General features: G+C 41.8%; 1 protein-coding gene across 5 annotated transcripts in view; it reads right to left on the bottom strand.

Annotated features, from left to right (window-relative positions):
- MYH11 (myosin heavy chain 11) overlaps positions 1-12,077 on the bottom strand; it is a 98,587-nt gene that overhangs the window by 44,672 nt on the left and 41,838 nt on the right. For all 5 annotated transcript variants that reach the window (XM_043494119.1, XM_038420487.2, XM_038420488.2 and 2 more), the window contains 2 exons: positions 9,906-9,933; positions 530-632 (listed from right to left, as the gene is read on the bottom strand). In XM_043494119.1, coding sequence (XP_043350054.1) covers positions 530-632; positions 9,906-9,933 — 131 coding nt within the window. The remainder of the gene's footprint in view (positions 1-529; positions 633-9,905; positions 9,934-12,077) is intronic.

Genomic DNA, 12,077 nt, shown 5'->3' with positions numbered 1-12,077 from the left:
GCAGCTGCGGTGCTGTAATGCTTGTAGGGTAGACCTAGCTCTTATCACACTGAAGATCACTAGGACATAGGCTCCCAAGTGCCTTCCTGCTTTTGATCTTGCTCAAATACTTTTCCCTAGTAGAGCTGAACAATGTTATTTCATGGCTTTTCTACTTTTTTTTTTTTAGTTGCCAAGAGGCAAAGGTAAAATAAGGAATGTAACTCCTTGTGAAGCTCATGCAGTCCATTCTAGACTGTAAATAGATGATATCCCCATGGAAAGCTATGAATACTCTCTTCCAGCTGACTACATTCTGACTTTGTGCCTAAAGGGATGCCAAACAAAGTTGTTGGGTTTTTTCCATGAACATGAAACTGATTGTGGACTCTTAATATGTCAACTATTTGGCAAGACATGGAAGTAGCAAACATTTTGATCACTTAATTGACTTGCTGTTAACATAGCTGGCTAAGTACAGTCCTGATGAACAACAAGTTAAACAAAAAAGTAAAGCAGCAAGCTATTGAATATGGAAGAGGTCACTTACAGTGATACTGGTGTCCTTCTTGCCCTTATGCGAGGAAGCAACAAAAGCCAGGTATTGAATGACCTTCTTGGTATTTTCTGTTTTACCTGCACCAGATTCACCTCTGGGGGAAGGGGATTTAAAAGAGAAACACAGATGACTCTTGGGTTCCCTCCATGATCTGATGATGTATGTAGGGCATGTAGTAAGAAATAGTAAGAGCATGAATACTATACTAATCAAATTCAGCATTCTACCCCAACCTGCCATCTCTTACATACCCCATATTCTACCTGAATTCAGCATGCCATGAATGCAGTCTGATGGCCATAGCTTTGTTCTTTTTGTATCTTGACTGGCTATTGGTCCATTTAAGGTTATTCAAAGATCTCATGCATGTTTGAGAGACTGTTCTTCTCACTCTGGGACTATTTAAGCATTTATAAAGGGAAGGAAATAAGTCTTCCAATGTTTTAAGGTGAATATAACTACAAAGTGGAAGGGAAGGTGGGGGACCCAACAGCAGTGGCAAGAATCATTTGCACTCCATAGTTTATTTTAATCCTAGAGCTAATTGCTCAACTTTTTTTAAAATCTCAGATAATATGGGAATGATCTGACTCCCCTTGAAGACAGTGGTGAAACTCCCATTGAGCTTGGATCATATAGAGGCCAGGATCTAGCCCAATAAGATTGTTGTGTGCAATGTTCACAGAGGGCTCCTTGATGTGGGGGAAACCCCAACTGGTGCAGTTCTAGATGGTAAAGCAACTGTGAATTGGTGCAGTGAGACTCTATTTCCACACTGACTGTCTCTCAATGGATTTCCAGATCAAGTTTGTTCTCCCCACCTCCCCCAACAACAGCAAAATCAGCCTGGGATCTGGAAGCCAAGCTGGGTTCTTCTGGACTCCCCAGGAATGACAGCTTTGCCGGCTAAATTTTTAATAAATCTCTATAGCCCTGTTTTCAATACAGCTAAACTGATACAAGTGAGGGGCACATCTGGCCCTGCAACTGAAATTTAGCTCACTTTAATGAGCATGTATGAGCCAGAAAAGAATCCAGCTCAATCTGCCCAGAGCTCTGCTGGGCTAACTGTCAAAAGCATCAAACGTTTATCCTTGTTTACTAAAGTAAACACACTTGACTCTGAAATCAGACTATTGGGAGCAGATCTGAGTGAGAGGGTATCATTTTTACATAGTCACTTTTCAGAGTTGAACTACACTGTGAGCCCAACTATTCCTTCCTTACACCTAATGTTGTTCTACCTTGCCTCTTCTAGATTCCTTTGGCCCCAGGTCTCATTTTAACAAAAGGTAGTCTACACAGCAATCCTGGAGTGCAATGGCAGATTGTGTAGACATATCTGAGCTAGTTTTAATCTAGCTAGCTTGGGTACTGCCAGTGAAGATGTGGTGGCATGGGCTTCAGTGTGGGCAAGCCTGCACAGAATCCTGGGTAATTACTTGGCTTCAGCACAGGCTAGCCACCCCATGCTACCACAGTCCATACTCCAGTACCTGTGTCAGTACTCCACTAGCTAGGTTAAAACTAATCTGGATGTATTTACATGAGCTGAGTCATACCCAGCGATTGCAGTCTAGACATAACCTAAGGTGTCCCTTTGCACACCCCTAGCCATTTGAAAGGGCCTTAAAGTGGGTACGAATATAATTTTAAACTCCCTTTAATGCCCCTTCACGCTACCAAACCAGCATCAAGGGATCTTAGGAGCCTGATTCTTATTTAGACCTTTTTTTTTTTTTTTTTTTTTTTTTTTTTTTTGCATCAAGTGGGTTTACAAAAGTGCATACAAACTCCCATTGACATTTAATCATGTCCTTTGAAGTTGGACCTATTTCACTGCATCAATTATGGTTCTTTTCCTAATTAGGAAATATAATTAATTCTGTATAATTCCCTCCTATGGTAGGTACTCCATGATAAGTGTTCTTGTTTGCAGAAGTTTAACAAGATTAATGGGCTCCTTTTCACAGGACTAGGTTAGTTTGCACAGTTTAGAAGACAGATCCCTCCTTGCATGGGCTTCAGAGTTGAAACATTTCCATGTTTTATTGATAAAAAATTAAGTGTCCTGGGAATGATTCCAAGCTAAGCACACCAATTTGAAGTCTTCTGCATACAGACTTTTCAAACAAATCTACCTTACAACTTTGCCTTTTGGAAAAATAAAAAACTTTCTTCTAACAAGCCCTGAGCTTTGAACTATTTCATTTAGGAAAGGTTATTTGCAGTTCATCACTACATGAACTGCATTTCCTCTCTCCCAGGGCAACAGTGCCCATCACTGGGCTTTCTCTTAAATCCTTGGGAGTATTACCATATATGGCATCATTTTACTTGTAATTATACTATGATACAGCAACTCTCAAGTAACTTAACATTTTGCTCTGTGCTGTCTCCTTAACCCTTTTTTCTTCCAAGCTGTCTTTTTCTTCCAACACCATTCTGTTTTCTGCACATCAATTGTGAGACTTATTTACTTTATTTTGAAGTGGACAATGAAAAGTTTAAATGTGCTCCTAAATGTCAAATGCTTTTGCATGCAATAAAAATAGGATCACAGCAGCTAGAAATGGAGTAAAGACCTATTAGATCAAGTCTGGTTATAAGAGACGCATCCTCTATCAAGAGACTGTATCTAACATGCTGCACCTGATCTTTGCTAAAAGACATGGAGACTGACAGGTTTGATGGGCTGCTATCCATTAAGCAAAATAGGTAACATCTGTAATCTGAAGGGAATATCATAGTTTCAAGGTTTACAGTTGATCCCACTGATTAAACATCACATATGTGTGAAAACTGATATCAAACTATGGAGGACTAAAATGGTTTGGCCCAGATTCACCCGTTCCCTCCACCCTCACCTCCCCAACCATCTAGGTTTTTGTAGAGTGCCTTCTGTTTTGCTTGTTCGACCTACTGAAATCTTGGTGGCCAGCATCTTGGATGGCGTCCTTCCTGGAACTACTGACCTGTAGCACAATTTAGCCAAGCACTGGTCCTGCTGACCTGTCATGATATAGTACCCCAAAGAATCATCTTCCAAAACAACTGGTTCAGGGATGCCAAAAATATACTCTATTACTGTGCCATGCTCTACAGTAGGTAAAGTAGTTGAAAGAAACTCTCTGGTACCATGTTTTCCTCCTAGCTCTCTCCCCTCCTGGGTCTCTCATCTTCACTCCCCTTCCCAGCACCTGGTCGCTATCTCCCCCATTATAGGTTTCCAGGTGGGGCTTTGTCTGACAAGCATCTTTCAGGGTTTTTGGATTGAACCCTATACAAGGTCTACTCCCCAGCAGGGCCCCTTACCTCCCAGAAGGTGCCTGGCCCCCTCTTGTGGTGATCTATAAATCTCAGCATGTATTTCTGGATTGGGAGATGGGATCCCATACTCCCACTTGTGAGCAAAGTCGGCCACTGCTCTTTGATCCTGGCTCTGAAGAACTAGACAGATGGTCATGTATCGGAGACATTCCAAAAGCATAAATCCCACTTCTCCATAATAGAGGCAGCACAATAATTATAACTGCAAAGGTAGAAACCTCCTCATAGTGGGCAGTAAAAACCAAACAACGCCTATCTCATGAGTCTGTGGACTACAAATGCAACATTTCATCTACCTACAATGCACATCTCCTACCCCACCTCCTTCCAATGAATTATTCTTGCCAAAGTAAAAACATATTGATGAGTTTAGAGGCCCTGTCCATGAAAAGCAACCATTCTTTTTTTGCTTAGTGGGGCTGAAATTTGCACCTTCTCTAAGCCACTCTTTACCATCCCTTGTCTGGTTAAGGACTCAATAAGGGAATAAAAGCATACTACTGGTTCTTAGCTGCATTCCAGCCCTTCTACACTAGTCCAACAGCCGGATTGCTTTGCACCCCCATGGCTGAGCATTACACTGAGCCTATACCTCGCTCTCAGAATCTAGCTGAACTGGTGTAACAGCTCTAAGCTCCTGGCATAGGGGTGAATGGGGATGTGGCTAGAGCTCTCTGTATTCTGGCCATGTGGAAAGCCTCTTGAAGTAAGAGCAATCCCAGGGGCTGCTCTAAATCACACTGGGGTTGCTTGGCATGCTCCACACTGAGGGTACATCTTCACTACCCACCAGCTCGGTGGGTAGTGATCAATCTATCACATCTCGTCGAGACATGTTAAATCGATCCCCAAATCAATGCCTGTACTCCACCTCGGCAGGAGGAGTAAGTGGAGTTGACAGGGGAGCTGCTGCAGTCGACTCACCGCCATGAGGATGGCCAGGTAATTCGAACCAAGATACTTTGACTTCCACTATGCGAATAGTATAGTGGAAATTGCATATCTTAGGTCAAACCCCACCCTAGTGTTGCCCAGGCTTGAGAATCTGAGAGGGATGAGGGTAATGTAAAGCTATTTTTACTCTATACTAGCAGTGACTCTGGAGAGGCTCAGAATTGGGCCCAGCGATCCTACCATGAAGTCTGCTCAGCATGCATGTATGCTTGAAAGAGTCCAAGCAGCCTCAATTCAGCAGAAAGCTCTATCCCCTGCTCTGGAGCTACACGAGGCATCTGTATGGGAGAGAAGCCAGGCAGAGGCGTTTGCCTGCACTAGCCGTTGAATTGGCTTTGATGCCTGGTGTATGTCTGTGGTGCCTCTGGGGCTGCTGCCCAGGAGATGGTAAAGAGAGCTCACAGCCCAGCCTCAGCCTTGCCAGCTCTTCTGGGAATTAGCTGCCATTTTCTAAACTAGATTGAAGAACAACAGCTTATAAAGCATAAAAAATTAAAGGAAACAAATTCATAAAATAGTAGATAGAATTGAAAAAGTAACATGGCTTGAATTCTCATGGGGATCATTCTAGTGGGCACCCAGTAGGTCTCTCAGTGGTTAAGAGCTCAACAATTTTTTTTTTTTAAGTCTTGTTTTCCCAGGCTCATAACATCTAAAACCTCCTTTTTTTTTTTTAACTGAATTTTTTCATGTTTTGCCTCTACTTGAAGGGTCTAAGTTTGTGTCTTAAGTTTGAGCAAACTCCCTTCAGCCAGTTGAGTTCTAAAACAGCAGGAGAAAGGAGAAAAATTCTAACCATACTCTTTAGTCAAAATGACTGACTGAACCTGATGCACTCAATTGCATATTGATGTTGGTCCTAGTGCTTAACTCCCATGGAAACCAGTCCCATTGAAATTAAAGGGAGTTAAGCACCTACTGGGATTTTCAAAAATGCCATGCCACCCATCTCTATCCTCCTAAATACCTTAAAAAATCTGGCCCATGGTCCTTACTGAGGACTAGTGCCTTTGTTTTTAGGTTGGAGAAAAACTATAAGGGATTGGGGAAACCACTTCTGAGCATGCTTATTAGGCAACCGCTATGAAATCCTACTCACTCTGTGACATCTGTGTACATTTGTCCCTTCCCATCCACTCTAACCAGTTAACTCAAACTGGAGCTGCTGTCCAGTAAAGATCTCTTTGAAACATGCACAGCAAAATCCCCTCCACCCCACCTCCAATTAAAAAAAAACAACCAGAAACAAACCCAACAACCCTTTAGCATCAGAAGCGGCTCATAGGTGTGAAAAATACACAATCTTTTTTAGTCCCAAGAATTTGCACTAAATTCTACAGATTCTAAACATTCATTTATAGATACATAGGACACTATGCTTTCTCAGTATAAAGTTACAACCATTGCAATGTAAACCTTTTAAACCCAGCCTTACACAAAACAATCTTTAGCCAGAAGTAGTAACAAGTAGGAACTCATCCTCTCTCCACCTAATGCCCCTAAATGAAGTGTGGGTACCAATTATGGTTTGAAACTATTTCCATAAGAACACTGTTAATTACAGGCCTGGCTTCAATTTAAAAACAAAAATTATGCAATAATCCTTCTTTTGGTTATACACACACACCCCTACAGGTGTATATAACTCCTCTGATATAGCATTGTTGTTGGAATTTTATTACCTTTATACTTCTTGAATTGTTGCACTTCAAAATGTGCAAATTTAAAAGTTGCTTTCACATATTTTTAGCCTTTAATATAGATTTCAATAAATAAAATTAAAATATAAAATTATCTGATCTACTTAATTTTAGCAGCCAGAAACATTAGTTAACAGTCTAGAAACTCCTCAGCACAGCAGTTCTTTTCAATAAGTTGACTTAAAAACTTTTTTTTTAAAGCTGTAAAAGCCAGAAGCATTTCCAAACAATCAATCTAGATCTACAACTAACTGATTTTAAAAAAAAAAAAAACCATCTGAGAGTGGACTAGAATAAGGAAGCCTGGTGATCCTGAAATAACTGAACTGAATGCAGTAAGGAATGGATGCAAAGAAGGTAGCAGTTCAAATTCAGAATAGATTCACTTGCAAGATTGATTTATTTGCTCCACAAACATTTTAGCTCATGAACAAAGTGAATTGGGAGGAAGTATAATTCAGGAGTGTGGAGGAAAGCTAGAGAATCCTTGATTGTGCTGTTTTATCAAAACAAAAAGCAGTTACTAAGAGCAAAATGCAAGCAACAGGAAGCAGCTGATGTGACTGCACAAGGATGTGCTCAAAGATTTGAGAGTGAAGTGTTAAGAAAGAGATGACAGTGAACAGAAGATTAGATACAAGTCGGCAGTATCCTAGAGCAGAGCTAAAAAGCAATTTGGGGCTGTATTCACAGAAGGCATTCACCACTAAGCAGGGAGGGAAGAGTCCTTTTCTATAAGATCCTTCAGGAGTCTGCACCTTAAATAGTGTGTAGCCCATTGTACCTCAGTACCAGAATGATGGATTTGAAGGAGTTCAGAGAACCGAAATGGTTTGGTTGTTGGACTGATGAGGAAAGTTTTAGAGCCCAACATGTAGAACTCAGTTAAAAATGTGTGGGAACATGACACTGTGTATCCATTTAAAAGCTGTAAATAGCAAAGATGGAGAAGTTATTTAGAGTAGTATGAAGGGATATTGCTAGCTGTGATGGGATGAATATGAGACCTAAATGATAGGCAAGAAAGAGAAGATTTTAGAAGCAGTGTTTTGGATGTCAGAGCCAGACCCAGCCCACCCTGTACCGGCAAGTACCTCCTTTCCCCTCCCCAGGATAACAGCAGCAGCCGGGGGCTCTGGCAGCGGCTTAAAGGGCCCTGGGCGGTAGCGGCAACCAGAGCCCTGGGCCCTTTAAATCGTCCCCAGAGCCTGCCGGAGCCCTGGGGAAGCGGCAGCAGTGCTCCGGGGACGATTTAAAGGGCCCAGGGCTCAGCTGCGGCTGCTGCCCCGAGCCCTTTAAATCTCCGCCCCAGCCCCACCGCTGCTACCCCTGGGCTCCAGCAGCGGGGCTCTGGCAGCAATTTAAAGGGCCTGGGGCTCCAGCCGCTGTTGCTAACGCACTAGTAGTTACAATTCTTCAAAAATATTTTAGCTTTCCTAGTGATTTTTGAACTAAATGCAGCTATCAGGAACTATGCCCTGCTTTTAAAGCAAAGGCAATGATCCTGCCAGCACACGAGAATTACTCTAAACATCTGGAAAATCAGTTGTAGAATGGTACAGAGAGCACACATCAATCTGTGAGAGCCAGTAAAGAATCCATTTCCTTTCCATTGGGTTGTGTGAAATCTAACAACTTGATCCAACTTTCAATCAGGATGAAGAAACATTAGATTTGCTGCACGTACAGGACATGTACTATGACTTTCAGAAATGGAAGCTTTAACAAAAAGGCATGGCTTAAGAGATTTCTCCCATAAAAATGCAGACCTTCAAGAGTTAAAACAGGAAGAGATGAGACACAAATGGAAAAATAAACCTAAAGCACAAGAATAGAAGGAGCAAGTACCCATCATAAATTTAGGCTCTGTTAAAGGGACAAGTCTTGTCCTGGGAAAATGAAGTAAATGGACAGTTTACAGAGCCTCATTAATATTCTAAGGGTTCTAGTTTTTTTTCTTTTTTTTTTTTTTTTAAAAGACATCCAGGGCCACGTTCTCAGCTGCTGTAAATCTGTGTTGCTCTACTGCAGTCTATGCCAGTTGAGGGTCTGGCCCATAATTTTAGTGTTTCTTAGACATAGCATAAAACTGTTCCAATGAGTAATTCTCCTCACCTTCCAGGGTCTGAGGCACTGTGGGTCAATACAGCTTTTTCTAAAACCAGGATCAAGGTACACAGTCATACGCTCAAGAGACCACACGTTGACTGAGTGACCTCCCACAGAGAGGGTTTGAGTATGACTTCACTGTATGATCTTGACTTCCCTCCAGCTCCTAATATAATCACCATCTTTTGCAGCTTTATGATCATTTTTATTTATGAACCATATCCCCATCCCCACTCCCACTGAGACTAACTGGGTGCTACCTAACAAACACAAAATCTAATGCAATAAAACCAACCAAAAACCTTCTCTTGCATTCAAGCAAATAAAGCCAATTGAGGGGCTGCACCCTGATAAAAGGGAGGAGGAGCAGGTCCCAGATATGGAATCAAATCTAAAACACCTGTGCTTAAGTCTTAACATGTTTTGTTAAACAGGGGCAAAGAAAAAGCAGAGGGGTTGCAGAGTGCAGTATGTTCCACACAGTAAGGCCCACCTTCCAACCAAGGCTCAACCATCAAATCTCTAAAAGCAGGTGCTACCTGAGTGCAGACACTCATCAGGCCAAGGCTCAAAGAGGAGGTTTGAGAACAGCCAAGGCTTAGACCAATTGGAGCTTTAAAAACTGTATCGGCTCCAAATCACGTTACTACTCTCTAGGAAGGCAATGTAAAGAATGCAGAGCAGCTATACTACGGTCAGAGTCACTGAGCCCACTGAATTAACATGCTGATGTATTCTGCATAGACTCCAAGCAACTGAGGAGCCCCTGCTACTAAAGTTACTGAGATCAAGCCTGAAGGACTTTTGCTGTTCTTGGGAGTTCTTTTCAGGACAGATCCAGTTATAGCCAACACCAGTAGGGGGCAAAAACAACAAAAAAAACCATGCATGCTACTCGCATAACTCTGTACTAACATCTGACTTGGGGCTTTCCATTAAGTTACCACGAGCGAAAAATGGAATGGACACTAGCAAATGTCCATGAGGCTTTGTGTTCCTAAGGGTTTCCTAAACACAGAATTTACCCACCTACGCTCCTCACAAGTCCTTCTGTAAGCTCTGAATTTTCTGAACTTCAGAAGGTCATTGAAATTTAGTCACATGCTTCCTCCTGCAAATACAACTGCTTTATAATTTGATCAATTTAAAAATATTAAACGCCTTTCACTGAAGGCAGGATCTGAAGCCCATGAATGATGAAGGGACTCTATCCACTGGCTTCAAGGGGCTTTGAGTCAGGCCCTGACCCAAGATAAACATCAGATTCTACTTACGTGCACAGAATGGACTGGTCTTCTCGATCTGTGAATAAAGAGAAAAATCCATTAATTAAACAAGAAAAGTTACACACTGACATAGCTATTTGCGTTGACAAAAAATTCTTTTGAACAAACAGGACCTGCCTGGACCTCCAAAATCTGACAATACGCAGTCAGTCAAAAATGTTGGGATCACATCTCGGGCAATATGTCCTAGTGTTAAACTAAGTGCCCCTAACACCAGGATTCTGTACAAAAAGAACAAAAGGTTAAATATTCAAACACCTTTTTAAAATGTAATTAGAGATGAACTGTAATGAGGAGTCCAATATGCACAGATGATACTATCTAGAGAGGATCATAGCGCTGGAAAAGAAGTTTGTATACACTTACCAATAAAAGCCTCCTAAGGGGACTAAGTGAATGACCCAATAGATAAGCCACTCAAAGTTAAAATGCTAGTAGATCAGTAGCTTTAGAAGCTGAAGCTCTGGCAGTATAGGAATTATAAAAGTTGGGAAGTGTAAATAGCCTCAGTAAAGTGTTCTTTCAGTTCTACTTCAGCTCTAGAGGAGACTTCTACCATGAGCGATGAGGACTGTGAGGGAGTGGAGAAGCAGCAGAATGAATGGTAAAGGCTCGGGGGAAGGGCCAGGAAAATATGCACGAGACTGAGGAGCATTAGGGAACAGAGAAGACCATAGAAGGGAGCATTGAACAAGGAGCACAGAAGAGAGTTAAGAGTGATTTTAGGAGTTGGAAGTAACGGTAGTGGTCTGGGCGAGGGCAGGAAGGGGACACTGAATTAAATTGAAAGGTATAAGAAAAAATGGCAAGGGTGTTTAGTAGGGCCAGAGGCAAATAGGGTAGTTGGAGAGGGCTTTACTCTCCAACAAACCCTGGAAATCACCTATCCAAAGTTAAATTCAAAAGAAACTGTGGCTAGGAGAAACCCCTAAGCAAAGTAAAAAAGAAAACCACCACAGAGGTGGTTATGTCCAGGGAACCACCACAGTAAGTGTGCTGTACAAACGTGAACTTCAGATTTCACAAATGCAAACTGAAGAACAAACCAGAAGTGATCCCAAAGAAATGCAGTCTAGCATTTCAACAGCTTATCTGGGAAAAAACTTATCTCAGCCTGATAAGGTAGCTAAGGAGTAATAAGATACAGTAGGAAGTGCTGAGTGCCCTAGCTCTCATCAATTCAATTGAAGTTGTGTTGTGCTGAATCCTCTCAAGATGTACTGATAAACTTACAGTTGGACCCTGATCCACCCTAATCAGAATACCAGAAACTCCCATTGTCTTCAGCTGAAGTTACTGGTACCCCAAGGGGAAAGAATCAAGGTCCAGGGCCTGTCTTTGTCATCTTTCAGTCTCCTACTCTTCTGCAACTGTTTGAAGATCGAACATCACATTTTAGCATTTTTTAGGATTCACATTTACAGTCACCTGCGTTCTAGGATAAACATTCTGCCAACTTGTGAATGGGCATCATGTCATTAAAACAAATGCCCATGAAGTCTATTGACCCAAATATGATTGTTGATATGTTTCCAGTCAGGAATATTAGAACAGCTATTCATTCTGACATTTAGAGCCCATAATTCAGGGGAGAGGTAATCATAAATATTCTCTGTGCTGAGTTACTTTTAAAAAACTGAAAAATAACGTATACGATCATGTTAGGCATGGTAACCATGAATCATGTCAGATGCTATTGCTAGTCATTGGTGGCAAGAGTAATTACACTGAGGGCTCAACTCCCACTAGTCTTTTCTGTGGTAGACCCCCAAGGAACAAGCCAACTTCCTTGACAGATTTCACATGAGCTCTGGCTGTTGATTCTGAGCAGAATCCTTAAATACACCTCAAATCCCAATTTTGCTAAGAAGTAGGACAAAGAATATTCATTGATCACTTTCCACCATGTAGAAGTACAGCTATGGTGTGCATATTTCTCTGCAGCGGAGTCCAACAGAATTGCCTATATTGCCCTCAACATACCCATAATGCTTACAGCTCTGCAGTCAGACAATGGCTTTGAACAAATCTCATTCTTCTGGGCTTCAGCTAGTTGCCTGTAGAGGTTGGGTAAGAATTTTTTCCCTGTGATACAGGTGTATTCTTTCCCCCTCCTCAACTCCCCCCTTTCCTTAGAAACATTTGAGATTGGCCACAGCT

Source organism: Dermochelys coriacea, chromosome 10 (assembly GCF_009764565.3).
Source record: "Dermochelys coriacea isolate rDerCor1 chromosome 10, rDerCor1.pri.v4, whole genome shotgun sequence".
NCBI classification, from domain to species: Eukaryota; Metazoa; Chordata; order Testudines; family Dermochelyidae; genus Dermochelys; species Dermochelys coriacea.
This window is presented reverse-complemented; position numbering and strand designations above follow the sequence as displayed.